The 19,293-nt window shown below is 46.1% G+C and overlaps 1 protein-coding gene across 1 annotated transcript in view; it reads right to left on the bottom strand.

Annotated features, from left to right (window-relative positions):
- Positions 1–19,293, bottom strand: part of LOC146202546 (uncharacterized) — a 215,239-nt gene that overhangs the window by 46,160 nt on the left and 149,786 nt on the right. Inside the window, exons 2-3 of the mRNA XM_084588222.1 lie at positions 10,238–10,318; positions 6,303–6,405 (exon numbers count right to left, since the gene is read on the bottom strand). Of these exons, the coding sequence (XP_084444348.1) occupies positions 6,303–6,405; positions 10,238–10,318 (184 nt within the window). The remainder of the gene's footprint in view (positions 1–6,302; positions 6,406–10,237; positions 10,319–19,293) is intronic.

The following is a 19,293-nucleotide window of genomic DNA, read 5'->3' as shown; positions in this document are numbered from 1 at the left end:
GCGCGGTCTTCCCATGTGCGCCTTGGATCGCCACGGAGTCACGGACTTTCCACACCCGGGGCCCCTTCGGCGTGTTCGCTGTCCCTGCACCTAACCTGTACCACCACCGACCGAGATCATTTGCAGCCAAGGATGAACGCTGGCCACCCAGAAGTCAACGAGCGGTGAGTCACCGCAGGCTCCCTGAGCTGCACCGACGAACTTTGGAACTTATGTACATAGTTGTGTTTGTACATAGTTGTTCTGTACATAGTTGTATTCTGTAAATAGTCGTTGTAACATAGCCTCCGAAACTTTGTACATTATTCTTCATGTCATCTTGTTCATTTTTTTTTTTTTTGTGCGCCTTGCTAATGTTTTGTCTTTCTTGAGTGTCTGTCTTTTCGAGATTTTTCCGCGTGCTTTCACTGATGGGTAGGAGGGCAATTAAGGAGAGGAGGATGTGGGATTCGGGCTTGCTGCGGCTGCCCTTTGCGCGGCCGCTGCCCGCTTCCCAGTTGTTCTCCCCGTTCCCTTTCTCCCGCCTGAGGCGGCGGAGAGAGGCTCGGAGGACTTGTCACTGTCGTTCGGGCCACAGCTCCGCCCTGGCGTCCCAGTGGCTGTTCTCATTGGCGCCTTTTGGTGGGAAGACGGCACCGCTTCGACAGCCGCGCTCGCACGACTGTCCGAGCGGAGCTCAGAGACCCCTCCGAGACATCGCAAGGTGCGTACGCAACTGTTTTCTTGTCTGCCGGCCTTTGTCCGCGCAGACCAGTGTGTACTCGAGTTCGTCTGCTCCGGGTCTTACCTGAGAGCGAAGCTCGAGCCTGTCGATCGTGATCCAACGATCCGCGACAGGCGTACCTTGCGGTGGTTGCCCACTCTCTCTCAAAGGAACCCTTTGGTTACTGCGAGAGAGAGATCACAGCACGCCCTTGTGTGCTTGCGGCGCGCACTCCGTGTCACTTCGTGCGCGCAGGGGAGCCTAGCTCCTCGCGCGCTCCCTTGACACGGTGACTGCGTATGTGTGTGTATGTGCGTTTTGTATATATGTGTATGTGTGTGCGTACGTGCGTGTATGTGCATTTGTAAATAAGGTGTGTGTGTGTGCGCCGCTGGAGGATGGCGTTTCAATAAACGTCTCCTTTGTAAACTTGGAGGTTTGTGTCCTTGCAGCGAAGTGCTCTCCTCCCGGTGGAGGTTGAGTGCGCGCTGCAGTGTTTCAGTGCGCGCGCGGTGACGGCTGATCGGGGCTTCGGCTCGCGCGACGCTCGAACCCGCGGTGGTTGGTGGCCTATGACCAAGTAAAAACCACAATAGAAGCCATAACTGATGCACCTCCCACACTATCTGACAACGGGAAGAACATAAAAACAACCTTGCTGTGCATGAATGGCTCAACAAAATGCCGAACCTTTCCAAGAGCCGCATAAAAAACTGGAGATACATCCATTAGAGGCATGCGGCGCTTAAGACACAGTGTTGAAGTATTGCTCCAAAATTACAAGTACCACCACAGCCCTTCTCGCAGTGGTGCCTCGTTACAAAGAGCCCCTTTGCGTTATGGAGATACTTCACCGGATGAGACTGACTGGTCCAGCGAATTCTAAAGCGGAGGACGTATGTGGATGCAAGAGAGAAAAACATGTGCAGGTGTTAGAACAGCACGATGCCATCTCAGAATAAAGCTAAAAGGCCAGTGACGCATGCTGCAGTTCCTGAAACGTTGCGACTGGCCATATCAGGGCCGCAAAAAGTTGTCCCTGAGTATGGCAAACTTTTGCGGCTAGTTGGGGCATTTTAGCGCAGCGTGGTACAAATTTAACAAATTTCACACTTATGCTACAATTGACACAGCTGTTGCACTCCTGGTCATAAAAGAGCAATTATACCCCTTAGCACAGACACAAGGCTGCAAAGAAAAGCTTCCCAGAAACTTTGTAGCTGAAGAAAAATTCGTCCTGGTCTTGGGTTCGAACCTGGGATTCACCGAGATGATCGCCCTGACAACTGAGCTAACCAGGATGACTAGCATGTGGAAAAACTGCAATGCATGTCTCACTGATGAGGTGGTTAAAATGATGTGCATGGGCACACACAAAACACCGCTTGCCTGGCCTCATTTAGCCGCCAAGTGCAGCAGTGTTTTGAGGGCGAACTTCTGGGCACTGATCGAATAAAGCCAGCCATGCACCGCCTGGGAGTGCACATGGGTTCTCACGTGCTGACACACGACCTACATGCTTCTGGCAATAAGACCCCCCATGGCAGGATAAGAAATAACTTCAGAAAGAATGAATGAAAATGCCCAAAGAACAAAAGACACAACTGAAACACCCAAACACATGACTGCTTTTAGAAAGCCCAAAGCACCCACACATACCTAGCTGATGACACAAGGCTGCAAAAAACTACATTCACGGTCTACAAGGAAGGCTACCTTGCCAATGCTCTTGTGCATATCTAAACCTCATCACCCTCTGCAAATGCCTGCACATCCTAAAGTTCACATCACGGCAATCAAACCATGAGGACTGGGACAGATATCCTGCTCCACTAACAGGGCCAAAATCCTCCCGCCTACTGCGATTCCTGGCACACCTGCAACATGCTCTGGAGAGTACAATGCTTTTACCAGGAAGTAAGGTGTTCTCATGTACAGGATTAATGTTTACATAAATGTAACAGCAGTGCGTCTTACCAGCGCACCTCACTGGGGCAATATGTACAGCATCAAGTACAGGTATACCGAACTAAGATATACCACACCGAGAATGTCTAGCTGAATAGTGGCAGCACCCATAAATCCAAAGGAATGTGACCATGCACAAGTTTGGTTTGGTTTGTGGGGTTTAACGTCCCAGAGCGGCTCAAGCTACGAGAGACGCCGTTGTGGAGGAATTCGGAAATTTTGACTGACATCGCACAGCACACGGCGCCATGCTTTTCCCCTCTATTGAAAAGCGGCCGCCAAAGCCAGGATTTGATCCCGCATCCTTGGGAACAGTAGTCGAGTGCTGTAACCACTGCGCCACCCCGGCGAGGTCGACCATACAGAAGTGTAAAAAAGTACAGAAAACTACTGACTGTTTACCCTATGGAGTTGCCAACCAGGTTAAGAAAATGCTTTTTCTATTATTGTTTTGTGTGTGGGGGATGGGGAGGACGCTAGCCATTTCTAAGAGATGCGTGGATGCTATGGAATACTGCAAAAATCATGCCAAAGTGCTGATATCGAGTTGTCATGAGGAGCAAACAAAGCTAGAGCAGCCAAAGCCATACAGCGTAAAATGTCGCTGTCCAAGGTACAGTAAGATCTTGTTCATTCGAAAATCCGGCCTAATTTGAGCTAGGAGCACAATCCCGGCAGACACCCATGTAAGTTCATGACATCAGACAATCGTTAATTTGGACATGGCCAGGCTCACTCCGGTTAAATCGGATGCAAGATCGTGTTGACATAAGATCTGCTGATCGATGCAGACCTCTCCGAATCAGACTTGCTTGAAACAGTGGTGCACACACACTTTGTCCGCGTTATGACAAGCACGGTGACAACTGGAAGATCCCCATTCGCGAAATAAAGCACTGTCACGTAGTTTCACTTTCACTTTCATTATCTTCAAATGGGCTTGCGCATCGGCCAGTCACACTGTTTCATACGCTGCTTGGCTCGCCACCGTTGTGTGGGGGTGGCGTCAGGCTGTTCTAACACTTATTCATGCATCCCTCGCATGCACTCCGCTCATATGCTGCTTCCAATACAGTGAAACCGCACGCTGGTCAGGCCCAGTTTCACCGCACTGTACACTTAACCATGAGCACTGTCAGGTGAAGCATCCTCAAAATGCAACAGGGCTATTTTGCGCAACTGCGTACGCTGCGAAAGGGTATCAGAGGCCTTTACGATTTTGAAGCAATTCTTCCCGACAGTGTGCGCAAAACAATGCGCTTGAAGAAACTGGTAAAAAAACATCATTCTCACTTGTGTTTCATGTCAAATGCAGACAAGTGTCATGCAGATGTTCATCAACAAACAATTTTGGCTTTTTTCAGGCCCATTATATGATGAGCCTGAAAGCAACGCAATTCAACTGGGTTAACCGAAGAAATATAGGAGAGGCCTTCGCCCTGCGATGGGTATAGTCCAGCTGAAGGTTTAACCTTTCGAGCACCTGCACTCAAATTATTAACGCTGAAGTCGGTCAGGAAATGCAATAAAATCGGTTTTCAAAACATCAACGAGCCTTTGGAAGCCGTAAGAAACAGGCGTGGAAGAAAAACCAGAAGGCGCCGGTCGCAAGCGTGCTGTCGGGACTTGGCAGGAAATGCAATAAAATCGGTTTTCAAAACATCAACGAGCCTTTGGAAGCCGTAAGAAACAGGCGTGGAACAAAAGCCAGAAGGCGCCGGTCGCAAGCGTGCTGTCGGGACTTGAGTTATGACGGCACCGCGGGTTCAAATTACAGTTCGAACTGCATCCCGGATCACGATACACTGATGCTGCCGCCGCGTACTACTCTATGGCGGCGCCAACGCAATCTGTTGAACGGTCGGCGCAAAGTCCGTTTTGTCGGGAAAGTCGGCGACCCAACGGGAGTTTCACCGCGGCCTCAGCACGGAATGTGGTGCCAGTACAGAGTTCGCGATTGTGGACATGAAAGCGTTAACAATTTTATTGCGCACACGAAGCGCGGAACCTACGGCGAGATCACAAAGACGCGAGCGGTCAATCGCACGAGCGTCACAACGGAGCTTTTCAGGGCCACCCAACTGTTTGCTACAGGCCCTCTTGGCACGGGACGGCTAGTTCCCTCTAGAAACCGTTTGCAGGGCTCAAGATATTATCCATGGAGCTGGATTTCTTCGGTATTAAAAAAAAAAAAAAAAGGGGGAGGGGGGGGGGGAAACCAGTGTCTCCCCTAAACTCTATTCTGGCCGGTCCCATGAAATCCCGATTAAATTAGAACTTACAACGGTTACATAAAAGTATCAATTTAAAGTTTTAAAGTTTAAATTGTAGTGAGTCCTATAAATTTAGTTGTAGCTGGGTTTGAATGGAGCAGCTTAATGGTGCCCCATGATTTTTATTTAACCTGACTGAGGCATTACAAGCGGTCCTGAACAGGGTGTGCGACAAGGCAGGTGGAAAGGAGAGACGAACAAGAGGAAGTGGAAGCCACAGGGAATGCACAGGAAAAAGAGAAGGCACCCTTCTTGTCATAATGATGTGTGATGAGGGCAGGCAAACATTCTTACTCCGAGGCCTGCTTACCCTCAAACACATGCTGCATCCACAGACTGACATTACAGGTACAAATACAGAAATGCAAGACGAAGGTTGACAGCATATGTCATGTGTGCAATGTCGCACCACTGGAGGAGGCACAATACTAGAATTTGAAACAAACGCTCACTAGATACAGCCGCTAGGCACAATACTAGAATATGAATCAAACGCTCACTAGATGCAGCCGCTATGTCACTTTGCTCAACTGATTTACATTGGGTAGCTGCACAACTGTGTTGCCAAACTGGCTGCAATGCTTAATTTCAATACTTCCGCAGCGTTGAGGTACACTCAGCACATCAGTTTAGTTCTACTAAAACTCCTGAACTTTAATTTTTGCAAAAAAGACTGCTTATAACTCAGTTGTTATCCGATGACTTCGTTATTATGAGCGATCCTTGCACTTCTATCGAGAGCTTGGCTGTAGCTTTTTCACTTTGGCCAAGACTCAAAACACAGCGATAAAAGAAAGAAAATGGAAACCATAAAGGTCACCGAGTAGGATGGTCGGCTCATACGACATTATCAACAACTACCCCCTTGTCAGGTAACATTTTCGGCAGTGGTTACCAGGCTCCTTTAGAATGAACTTCCAATGAAAGCAGAAGATTAAGGCAACTCTTGAAAAGGGCATTTGTGAGGCTGGAAAGAAGTACCATTATCGCAATGCATTTCTTTTACATACATTATGAAATTAACAGCCAATGTGCCTTTCCTGGGACTACTTTCTTGCTAGGTGGTGAATAAAGTTTGTCCAGGATTAAAGGCTCAGTTCAAGTGCACGCTGCTATGTAGCGCCACTTATTCATAGATGACGTCTACAGTCAATAACACTATGCCCACATATCAAACACTAACTATGACTGCAATACTTCTTGTGCCAATGCAGACTAAAAATATACACCTTAACGTACTCAATTTTCTTCAGTGCTGTCATAACAATAAATTTACAAACAGATCGCAACAAACCTATAGACCAATCAAAGAGCTCAGGTGAGCTTGAAGAAAGCCCACATAGTGAAATGTGGCTCACCTGTCGTCAAGTCACCATGTTCACTTTCCAAAGCTCCAACTTTCGGCGACAAAACGTCAGGCAGCCGCTTTTCAGAATCATTCCCGAGCTTTCCTTGCATAGCCTGAAGATAAGTGAAGCAAGTAACAGTCACTATCTGGGTGGCTTTTCTTGCATAGAGATATCTAAATGCAAGGAGTACAACAAAGAGTTGCTCAAGCAGAGCATAATTAGACAATGATGGCAAAGAATGCGAAGGAAACATAGCAACTGGCTACTAACTGCTCTATTAGCGACAATCCAACCATACCATATCATGTGTCCCCGGGTGAAGGTAACTACGTATGGAGGCAATAAGCAAGGTGCCCATGTGCTGTCAGTGTAAGTTAAGGAACCCTAGGCAGTCAAAATTTTCGGAGCCACCCACTAGAGTTTCTCTCATAGCCTGAGTTGCTTTGGGATTTTAAACCCTCTAAACCAAACCAAGGTAACTGAACTTTTAAAAAGTATGGAGTGTCCCAGCCCAGTAGAGCCAGCTGTTGAGCCACATGCCCTACTCCGCAGCATTTTTTTTTCTTTCACTTTTCAAAGTCAATAATTAGACTAATTCTCTACCTTTTCAGTTATTTGATTCAGAAACAATGTGTCATTTCAAAATTTCAGGGATGGAAGCAGGATTGAGCATTGGAGCAGCCTTTGGAGCAGTAGTAAAGCCATTTTGGAGCAGCTTTGGGGCAACGAAACGAGTTTTGAAGCCCGTTTCTAAGGTCGGACACCTTTGATAATTGCAGTTTTCTTTTTCTGAAATACAAAATCTCCAATCTGATTTCTTTTTATGCAAGTTCAATGCCTTTCCAACCTGCCACTCATCTCTGACAAGACAAACGGCTAAAGCATGTAAAGATATACAACACAGGCCAACCTTAGGAAAAACTAGGAAAAGACTAGCAGCAAACGTAACGCTTGCAGGTGCACTTCAAAACTGAGCATGTAGTCTGACCTAAAGTGTTTACCTATTTTGACTTGATAGATTCTAACCTCAAGTCTACCACTTCAATGAGCTCTCAAGCAGTACCACTAATTTAGAGATGACATTTCTGCTCCCTATCTTGTGCATATCTACTTTATTTTCCTTATTTAGAATACACCTCAAAGCCCCAAGATATTGGGTATTACATGATCCCTTTCGATCCTATACGTTGGCTGATAAATTCCCGAGCACATGGATATTTCGTCTGCAAAAAAGGCGCCTTCAGACCCCAATAAAGCACCTCGACAAGCTTGGCGCCAGTGCGGTTCACTTCCTTTTTGCCTACCACGGGATCGGAGACGACTGCAGCACATAGTCTTGTGCATTTGTAAATATGGTGGAGGTCTACGGGGTGACAGCAGGCTCGGGCATATTGGAGCAGTTTTGGGATATAGAGAGATGGCTCTGAGGGGCAGCCTTTCCATTCTACAGCTTTTTTACTTCATTGTCTTCTGCCAATAGTTCATCATTCTTTGCTTGAGCAATGCTGGGGCTCATATTTAATATTTTGGCGAGAAATTCCATATGCCTTTCTAACAATCTTAAGAAGCTGCCTAGTGATTCACAGCTTTGGCGTACCAACCCATAACGCTTCAAGTATGGTTTTTTCTGCCGTAGGCCTGGTAAGCTTGTCACTCACAAAGAGGCTCGATGATGAAGCACCTGCTTGTTCTCACAGCAAAACCATTAGAATAACTCATGCAGTTTTTGCAGTCGGGACAAGTCTTCTTCCTAACAGCTCGCAGTAGTTTGCACTACCTGCTTCGCTTGCTGAGCTCGCTTCTTTCCACCGGCAATTCAAAAGGCTGAGAGGAGGTGCTACGTCACAATGCACAGTGCATTTTTTTTCCCGCAATTATTGCCAATCGCCGGTGGCTCATACTAAATTTACTATATTATATTATACTACTATATTACACTATATTTATTATGCTCCATGCTTCCTTCCCTTGCAAAAATTTCATTTGTATAAAGCCCAATGCAAGATGCGTTATATCTTTGCTACTGGTGCAATGACATTGTTCCCGTGTTCTGCTAAGTTTGATGGCAGAACATCAAAATAGCCAGTTTGGAGCAATTGCATTATAGAGCAGGATAGAGCAGGAAAAGTGGTTTGGAGCACAATGGAGCAAATGAAACAGCACTTCCATCCCAGCAATTCAATGATCTTGAAAAGCCGCTGACTGATATGTTTGCATGAAGGTACCATTTACGCATCAAATAACTGCTGCAGGTGCATCTCTCCTTGCAAGGTCCCTATCAAGGACAGCACTCCGCAAAAAAATGTTTTGTTTTCAGAGTATGCGTCGTGGGAAGCTACAGCAGCACCGCTGTCATGCAGAAGGTATTGTATTGCGAGGAGTTACCTTTTAAGATCAGTGAAAGAGCTACTTTATGTAAATGGTACCTTGGTGCAAACAATTTAGTCAGCCGTTCTAAAAGACAATCCCCAATTTCTGAATTTACAAAACTGGTAAAGCTGGTAATTAAGCTATCTAATTAGTCACTCGTCGGTTGGTTGGTCGGAAAGCAACTCAGGCTATGAGATGCTGTAGTGGAGGGCTCCAAAAATTTCGACCACCTGGAGTTCTTTAACGTGCACTGAAAATGCACAGCACATAAGCGTTTTTCTTTTAACCTCCATCGAAATGTAGCTGCCGCAGCCAGAAATTAATTAGTCATTACTAATGAATAAGCTTCAAAGAATTAAATATATTGCAGACTAAAGCACACGATTTGACAGCCTTCCCTTGGTTTTGCTGGACTAGGGCAATCTGCTGTTTTTAAAAAGCAGTGGTTAACAGTAGCTAGGACACTCGGTACACATCACACATAGCATTGCTAGCACAAAAAAGGGGGGGCACGAAGGACAAAATGTCAATAACAGCAAAATGCTATTGCAAAAAGACAGATCAATGCTGAGCAACATGACAGCACAGATAGCAGTACATAAAAATATTAACCCAAGATTAAAAAAGAAAACTCAAGCATAACACTATGGTAACACCATTCCTTGCAGTGTGTTCTGGTTGCACTGTGCTTTGATAAGTGTCACACCACCACGCTCTAAAGATCATGCTTCTGGAAAAAGTTACCTCCCCAAGTTTGCTAAACAGCAAAATACAGTCAGTAAAACAAAGCATTAACTATTTTTGCGCGAGCACACACACACACGCACACACGCACACACGCACGCACGCACACGCACACACACACACACACACACACACACACACACACACACACACAAAATTCACTAATACAAACAGAACTTCTGTACAACTGTTATGTGCTTACCATGTGTTTCACAGGGCAGCAAAGCAAGAAAGTTTGTGTTTGTTAATTAATGCACATTGCTATGCATGCATGCAAGAATGATACCAACTTCCACGTCTAACAGCAAGCTGTGTTCCCTAATCAGTGAAGAAACATGGTGCACTGATTCTAGGCGGGAGATGTTTTCCTACAGCAACACACAGACACTTAGCAGCTACTGAGTACCAAAAGACTTTGATGAGACTTTCTCCGCAATAGTGAGCTATGTCACACATTTGTGAAAAATTTTCAAAAGGGACTCCTGCTACAGCCATCCAGAGATTGAGGTACTGGTGGCAGAACATTCGAGGTAATCAAACTGGTCAACTCTGTACAAGTACCATCTTGCACTTTTGTAAGCTCTGACATAGGTATTACTACAAACATTCCAAGGTGTACTAACTTGGTCAGAAGGAGCTGACTCTGCCTAGTGCGGCCAACTCTAAATAGGAACACCCTTTTTCTTTGTAGACAAACAAACCACTGTTCTTATTCCAATGTAGGGTCAAAAGAAAGGCAGTCTCCGGGTTGGGAAGACTGCCACATGTTTTTACAAGACGAAAGGTAAACAAGCATGCACGAGTAACCACATTCGTAATGCGAAACGAACCTCGGAGCGTTCAGCAGACAACCAGCCGTCATTTCGTTGCACGAAGTGGATCTGCGAGAACGCCGAGTCCCACAGTTCGACCTGCATGGATAAGCAGATGCAATACGAGCAGTACGCGAAACAAAACCCCAACCGCGTTCTATTTCGGATAAATTAATAGCCAACAGTATGCTAAAAGCAAAAAGGCAAGGCCCTGTGCGCATAAACGTGCGACTACACTGAAACGCGCCCGCAGCCGCGTCTGGGTCTACAAGAGACCGTGCGTTTTGCGCGGCTAAAAACAACGATAGAGAGCCTGTTCTTATCATTCTTATCGCTAGAAACTTGTTGCAGGCTCACTGGTGCATGATCAACTAGTTAAGTTGCAGCATACGACGCAAAAGAGGCAGACGACAGAAGGAAAACAAATTGGACAAGGCTGCGTCCCGTCCACTTCGATCCTTCCGTCGTCTTGCACTCAAACGTTCTCAGTAAACCCCCTCCATGAAATAATAACGGTGCTTCAGTTCTCAAATATTTTCCTTGTAAACAAAACTTTGCACTGTGCGTGTACGCACACCGGAAAAGAACGCTGGAACCAGCGCTGACCTTACCTTCGATGATTGCTCCATGCTGCTTTGTGCCATACGACGCTGAAAATGCGGCAAAAGGCGGGAAAAAGCTAACATTACCTGGGAACATAAAAACTGTATAATGTCCCTAAAATTCACTGTGACATTATTTGTTATTATTTGATTTTATTTTCACATATCTGAGCACCATATAATAATAGCTCCATATAAACATTACAGACCGCGCGCGCACCTTCGTCTGCGAAGCATAGTAGGAAGGCCAGCTGTTCACAGAGCTACAGTGATCAAGTTCACTGAAGCGACTCGCTGCCGGACTAATATGCAACCGTGGAATCCAGGTAGCTTTTCAAGTAAACATTTATCACTGCATGGTACTTCAGATTGCTCGAGAGTCAACGCCCGCGCAAGAAAAAATGCTCTCCACTTCTCCCGAAGCGGTCCTGCCAAAGAGAAACATACTTATGGTCGCCTCTAGTTTTGCTCCTAAAGTTGAAGGCTCGAAGCACAAGCTGTGAAATTCCTGGTATTTTTAAACAGTATTTTTCTGCCAGCTGCTCTAGCTCTAGACAGTTTATTTTTTTGTGTCGAATTCCTTTCATTCTTTTATTTTGTTCAGAAAACATCCCACGGCATCGATGTTATTTCTACTTGCCCTGTTGTGCTTAGTGTCAAAACAATAAATAAATGAACAGTGCTGCGTTCGTGATTCCATCTTTCCAGTCATTGCCCTTGCGACTAGTTGGAGCATGCACCAAAAACATAGTTTGCCGAGTAATTATTTCCTCTGCCTTAGGGAAAACAGACCATCTGTGAAAGCTGCAAAGATATGGACTGATATGTCCCTTCATATTATTTCACACAATCATGCTAATGATGTGTTGCATTTTCAAAGATTGGAGCTGTCTGCTTGCCAGCATTCGGACTGCATATTGGTTGTGTAGTGTCAAAATACACATGCATCTTGATTTCAGGGCATTCAATACCCTGTGCACCCATAGCTGTCAATAATCTGATAGACCTGTAGGCCCTATGGAATATGGTCTCGTCGAGTACCTGCGTGTGTTTACCTCTCCGGACACCTGAAGGGAGCGGGCAGCTATGTTCCATTTTCTAGGGGTGAGTTACGCAGCAGGTGCATGTATACACATTTTATTCCACAATGACAGCGGCAACGCATACTGGCACATAATCCAAACATTGACTGCATCCAGGTAGCAGGTAGCCCTCGATTCCAAAATTGCGGACTTCGGCCCGATGATGTAGTCGCTCCAATACTAAGGCACCTGAAAGAAATAAAAAATTGCGGTACAGCTTAAAAAATAAGCGATTTCAAGAGCGCGACACCACCACGACTTCAAGAAATCGGCGCACATATAGCGTGTTGCACAATTAGAGGCGCGATGTAAAATGCTTCTCCCAGATAAACCGCGGAATCCTCGCAGTTAAAATTTTGCACGCTAGTATTTTTTAATACCAAATATGTTTGGGGTACTTGCCTGATTCGATCAAAAGAAGTCAAATGTTCCCATCTTATGCGGTGGCGACGACGCCAAACGAGCCGCTGCCCCAGCGATGGTACTGGTGGCGCCATCTCATGCTGCTACAACAACTCAAACCTGCCAGAAACGTTCGCCCACTGCTACAGAGTTGTAGCAGCATGAGGTGGCGCCACCAGTACCATCGCTGGGGCAGCGGCTCGTCTGGCGTCGTCGCCACCGCATAAGATGGGAACATTTGACTTCTTTTGATCGAATCAGGCAAGTACCCCAAACAAATTTCGCATTAAAAAATACTAGCGACAAAATGCCCTTTCTGTGCAAAATTTTAACTGCGAGGATTACACTGTTTAGCTGGGAGACGCATTCTACATCGCGCCTCTAATTGTGCAACGCGCTGTATATACCGGCAACCGCGATTGCTCGCGTATTCATGCGGAGGCAGATAGGGGACGCGCCGCCATTATATAGCATATCGTTACCGTGTTTAGGTTGCAGTTTATCGTGTTACCGGACAGCGAACTTTCCGGTTAGCCTAGCGTTGCAAAACGCAGAATGCGTTCGTGCGACGCGCGCGCCCCTCGCGGCGGGAAGAACAGTTTGGTAGGGAGACCAGGGAGACGTGCGCCCGGCCGTGCAGCGGAGACGCAGCGGATCTGTTGTTGTGCATGGGGTATTGGCCTCGAGATCGAGCAGAGTCGCCACCTTGCGGCTCAGCGGCGAAACCTACCCAGTGTGGATGCGTTTTCGCGTCGCGTGCCCGCCAAGGTATATGTGCCCGCCCGCAGTGATTTACGCGCGCGCATGCGGCGTGTACAGGAGATTTTTTTTTTTTTTTTTGTTTCACGGTTTCTGTCCACTTTTGTTTCCTTATCTGCCTCTTGCAAAGAGATATGTGAACAGGCTATCATCCCACGCTTCATTACAAGAAAAAATACTTGTCCGTATAGAGTATATGTCATGCTGGATAGGGACATCATCCGTCGCGGTCTTCGGCACTTGAGATCCTTTGACACGCGGTGTCTCAAACGAAGTGGTACTGTCGTTAGCGCCGTGTCAAAGCAAAACAGGTCGCTGCCGTCAATAAAAGTTAATGCAAACGCTCAGAAACCGCATATTCCCGTTTCTGTTTATAATACCGCAGCTACTAAAACATATGCCACGTACAGACAACTTCATACAGCAGAATGCAGTTTGAACAGGCCCCTCTATGCCTGCTATGCCTTCTGTATGCACGATAGAGTTGTGTGAGTACTTTTTTTTTTTTTTTTTTTGCTTCTAAACCTCTGTCGCGGTGTCTCAATGGTAAGGGCGCTGGACTGCTGATTTCGTGAACGGGGGATTCAATCACAACCGTTTCGAAAGGCGCTCCTCTGCTGTGGGATCGTCATACTGATGCCGCTCTCATGCGTTAAACCTGGGCCAATATGCATTTTTCTTTTCTTTTTTTTTTTTGTGGTTGAAGGCTTCTGTGCATCCGTAAAAGTTTTAGTGAGCACATTTTGCTTTAGAGAAATACTCGATTGTTTGGAAAACATATTCCCTGCACCTAATTGTTACCCTAAATATTACATAATACCCCTAGATTAATGTAGTTTACTGGTAGCCTATTATAATCATTATAATCCCTTTTCGTCCAAGTGCTGTCTTCCGAGCAAACTCGTCGTTTCTGACAAGGGGAGTAAAACAGCTTCATGCGGGCTTAAATATCAGAATAAATACATCTTTATAGTCGCATGATAAGATGACCTCCATTTCTTTCGAAATAGTTTTATATCCGGCATCTGTTTTGGAAGCAACCCTAATATTTTACTTCACGTAAGATTTAGTCACTGCTAAATAATTAGTGATAAAGAAATGTTCAGCCTGTAAAATTGCTTCCCAGAACATGACAGTGCTCATGCGCAGTTTATAACGATGTCTTCGCAGCGAGTAATTCGTTGCTTGCACTTTAACGTACTGAAAATTAATCGCTGATTATTGTAAATACTGTCAAGTGTGTAAAAGTACTCTCACACGGTGAAATTTATTGGCATTGCAAAACAAAATAATTACACTACTAATTTACCGTTATATATTAACATCACACACATCAGAAATCTCTTATACTTTCCTCGGTTTCAGGAAATCATTTACAGTTAGTGGCGCATGCAGTAATACACTATCACATTCTATGACAGTGGCCGCAAAAGGCATCTCGGCAAATTCAATCCACTCAGCGTTGTACACGTGAACAATCAGCTTTCCTTTTTGGGGAATACTTGTGCGTGGTTGTCTGGGCCAGAGTTGAGTAAAGCAACTCGCCATGCAGTGCGCTGCCAGTGCTACATTTAACCTGCTTAATCCTCGAGTCAAGTACGATATAATGAACCAGGCTTTCTCAATTTAATCTAAAGTACTGCAGGTATCTGCGTGGGCTTGACATTAAATTCGCCGGTCTCACTCGTATGAGACACGCGCAAAACTGTTCAAAAGTCGATAAGAAAAACAAAGCAGTCATTAGGCAGGCCCAAGCATTAGGCGCGTGAGCGCGGTACAGCGCAAGAAACGTGCAAAGTAAATCTAGAAGTCTGGTGGTTGCGTGCTTTGTTTTCCTAAAATCCGCTCTTCTTCTGCAGCATTGGTGAAATCCATCGATTTTTTTCTGCAATATTGCAGAAATACTGCAGAAGACACGTTTTCATCGCCAACAAACCCGCCATAAACTCGGAAGCAGACCTACGAAGCGTGCGTTTCTGCGAGCGCCGCCGGCCGCCGATCCACACTACCGGCGTGACGGTGGCGCCACCTCTAGGTCGATTCGTTCTTTCGATTCGCGGCATTCTATGGTTACAAATGAATTGCTAGGTTGCAGTCCTTGCATTGCTGCTGTTGCACACATTTTCACTGGCCTGATAACATATTTTTCGCGTCACCGAATAAGCTTTACGACTCGAAGAGACGCTAAGTGCGAATTGCTGCCTTCCAACGAAGTGAGCTGGCAATCATGCCCGGGTATTGCCGCGTCCAGATTTACCGCGAAGCATTTTTTTCGAAAGAGGACGCACTATACCTTCACCTGCATTAGCATCCTTTCTCAACCTGCAAAAAAAAAAATAATATTTAAAGAAATTGCGCGGGCAACTCGCATCAGTGCTACTGGGACCGCCGTGCGCGCCCAGTGGGCCGCGCTCGTGAATGCAGTTGTTCATAGCATAATTTTTATGTATGCTGTCCTGTGGTCTATATTTCCCTGTCAAAAATAGGTATGAAGGCGACGCGTTGTCCTTCATACCTATTTCATTGGTAACGATGCCATTGAACATGTATCATCCATTAAATACCTAGGAGTACATTTATCATCTGACCTTACTTGGTATACTCACATTGAACACATCATCAAAAAGGCCGCTAGAACACATTAGGCTTTCTAAAACTCACTCTCTATCAAGCTAATGAAAAAACGAAACTCCTAGCCTATACAACACTTGTCAGGTCTCAGCTTGAATATGCATCCATCATTTGGCACCCTCATCAAGCTTACTTAGCAAACTCCATTGAATCTCTACAGAGTAAAGCAGCCAGGTTTATTGCCCACGATTATTCCTACCCAACTAGCGTAAACAGTATCAAGCAACGATTTAATTTATTGCCCCTTGAGACTAGACGACGAAATGCCCGCCTATCTTTCATGCACAAACTATATCATGGCTCATCAGACTTTCGAAAAACGTTCCTTCGCCCTGCCCCCCACATATCTGCTCGCGTAGACCATCCATTCAAAATCAACCCCGTACATGCGCGCACAAATCTGTTTAAATATTCACCACTGCTACTTGCTATTACACAATGGAACAGTTTGCCAGCAGATGTCGCTACCCTACCTGACCATAGTTCATTCCTCAAGGCTTTGGAGGGAATTGAATGTTAAACTGACTTAACTTTCTTAATAATATTTTGCAATGCTCATTACTTTTTTTCCTTGATGTGTAGTGCTGTGTTATTTCTTGTTCATTTCAGCCTACTGCTTGGTATTAAGCGCGCGCATACCTCGTTTCTTCAGAGCATGTAAAATTGTTTAGGTCATATAACTACTGTATAAAAAAAAAGGAAAAATAGCGACCTGAATGACTTGTTTTTTTTTTCCTCCTCTCTGATCCTTAAGTGCAATTGTTACTCATGTGCCTGTTATAACCAACTCTGTTCGTGTGACTCCTCCCCCCTATGTAATGCCTGAAAGGGCCCTTAGGGTATATAAATAAATAAATAAATAAATAAATAAATAAATAAATAAATAAATAAATAAATACAATAGCTTGCATAAGCACCAGTACAATGCAGAGAGTAATCAACAGGAATGGAGCGTTTTAATGGCGCATTTACTATGTCTTGTGCATTAGTTTCGCGAATTTACCTTGCCAACTTTTTTTTGCTTGCTTGCTTACTTTCGTTATTTTTTTCCTCCCTCTCAGCTCGTTCCTTTTTTTCTTTTCCTTCGCTGTCCGCTTCGTCCTCCTCTGTAGATGTGATTCAGGAGATGTCATTCCACACGCTTTATTCATTTAGTTGTGTTAATGACATTTCGATGTCTACTGAGCTGTTGAACCTCGAATGAGGTTCAACAGGTGAATGAGGTTCAGCTCAAAAACTGTTTCTCATGCAATACTGCTCAATCGAGACTGTAGTAGTAAATAAGTAAAAAAAAAGAATGTATTTTTTTTTTTTTTTTTACTTCTTTGTGGACGCTCTGAACAGATCTGGCATTCATTACATGCCATCCTGCTCCAAACAAGTTGTCGAGCGGCTGACTTCCACCTGTTACCTTCCCCTGTCAAAACTTAATTTTGTGGCAGAGGACTTGAAAGTACCGTTAAAGAGGCATTAAGGATTGTTAAAAAAAACAAACAAAAGAAAACTAGCAATCAAGTCGGGATGAGGCAGGACGTTCTATCGACGAAAAAAAATATTAAGCATGCTACAATTCTGACGTGTGACAGAGAGGAAGACATGCATGTGTATTGGAAACTGTAGAGCGTTTGTGCAGTGCTGTAAGGGAGTTTTCATTCTCATATCTGTGTCGCTGTATCAGCGACCGCGTGCTATCTGCCATCCTTTCCTTTATCGTCGAGAAAAGTGGCAACCGCCTCACCAGAAAACAGTTAAAGCTCTTCAAAATCCGTCTGCGTAATATAAGTGCCTGCGGCATTTTCAGGCCCCCGCAATCGCGTTCTCGAGTTTTCAGGCTTGTCGCTTTTTATTTTTTAGGCTTCTTTCTCTTCTCCGACTACAGCTTCATTCATTCCTATTCTTCTCCCATACTCGTTCCGTCCTTCTCGGCCGCTCCATTCCCCGCAGCTTTTTTGTTTCTCTCCCACCCCCGCTTGGGGCATTCGAGCTGGCCTTTGTGAAGCTGTACCACACTTGGGAGGAGAAGCGTTCGCCACAAATGTTTTTTTTTTTTCTACATTTTTACCGTGTTTTTTACGCCCCCAACCCTCCTACCCCCTTCGTTTTTTGCTCGGCCTTTTCCAACTGCGCACTCTTCTCCTGTCGTCTTCTGTTTCGCGCGTTTCTAGCCAAGAAATAAACGCCCAACGGGCGGCCAGGGCTCGTCCCTGTCTCTGCGTCTTGTGTCGTGTGGTTCTCGCATTGTTTGCGCTTCGCTACGTCGCTCGAGCTGGCTGAAACTGCTACCATTTCGCTGCGCAGGCCGCCTTTTTCAAGCGCGCGCCCTGCCCAGGCGGCCGTTCATTCATAAACCTTTATTCATGAGGATGACCTGAGGCCTAGAGGGGAAGGGGGTGGGTTAGGTGAGGTTGAGGGCGCCAGACTCCGACATGAAGTCTAGCAGGGCACTAAGCTTGCGCTTGGCGTTGGTATTGGGGGCTGTCCAGTCTTCGTAACTCTGAATGTGGTGAGCAGATGTGTAGCGTGCGCGGAGGCCAGCCGTGCCAGGACAGGTCCAGACCAAGTGCTGCAGGTCAACGGAGTCAGCAGGGCAGTTGGGGAAGCTGATCTTGGTTCGGCGCCATTGACTCAGGATGTCCGGTGTGTACGCTGCACCGGCTCGCGCCTTGTGAGTTAGAACTTGGGCTGGACGAGAGAGGCCGGAAGGGAGGAGTAATACCGGGGACAAGGTCCCGCAACAAACCCCTCCGCTCATGTTTAAGCCGCGTGATGACAGAGTCCGGTATGATGAAGGAGACGGGAGAACAGTAAGGGTGGTCCGAGTTGGACGGGCCCACATCAAGGCTATGCCGGCGGTCTTCCTCCAGCTGCGCGCCAGCGGCCTCGTGGGCCATTCTGTTCCCAGTTCCTTGTGTGTGATGTCCAGGTGTCCAACGAATTCGTACCGAGACTTATGAGGTCTCTCGCAGGTATCGGCGCAGCGCTCTTTGATGCTGTGTTGTACTGAGGTCTTGTAAGAACGGGCTTGCAGGGTTTTTATAGCCTCTTGACTGTCGGTGTAGATGTGGATGAAACGATCTGTTCCTTTGGTGCATTGTTGAAGGGCCTCGTCGATGGCTGTTAATTCGAGTTCAGTTGCGGACCAGTACCTGCGACTACTGTGGCTAGTAGCGTGCAGCTGTGAACCCTCTTGGTAGTAAGCGGTGGTTGCAAACGTGATGCCGGTGTCATCGTCATGATGTAGGGCGGCGTCGGTATAAATGCGGAGACCGATGTGCTGGTCTTGTGTATCAATTATGTGGCGTTGTCGGTGATCTCTTCCTGGCCCTTTGGTGTTGGTTGGAAGGGGTTTTGGATCTGTTACCAATGTTTCTGTCCATGGTGCTGTAAGGTGGTCCAATATGGGCAAGTGTAGGTTAGCGTCGTCAAAGATTCGAGTGAGGAGGCGATGCCCGTTGGGTGTGTGACGCAGGCGAGTTTCATGATTGGCTCGGTGCGTAGCAATAAGTGCATCCACTGGTGGGAGCTGAGCGAATCTGTGGAGCTCCGTGATGCGCGTGTGTACGGGTAGACCAGTTATAACCCTCAAGGCAGAGTTATA

The sequence above is a fragment of the Amblyomma maculatum genome, chromosome 1, assembly GCF_055883805.1.
Source record: "Amblyomma maculatum isolate TAMU_Amacu chromosome 1, ASM5588380v1, whole genome shotgun sequence".
In the NCBI taxonomy this organism is placed as follows: domain Eukaryota; kingdom Metazoa; phylum Arthropoda; class Arachnida; order Ixodida; family Ixodidae; genus Amblyomma; species Amblyomma maculatum.
This window is presented reverse-complemented; position numbering and strand designations above follow the sequence as displayed.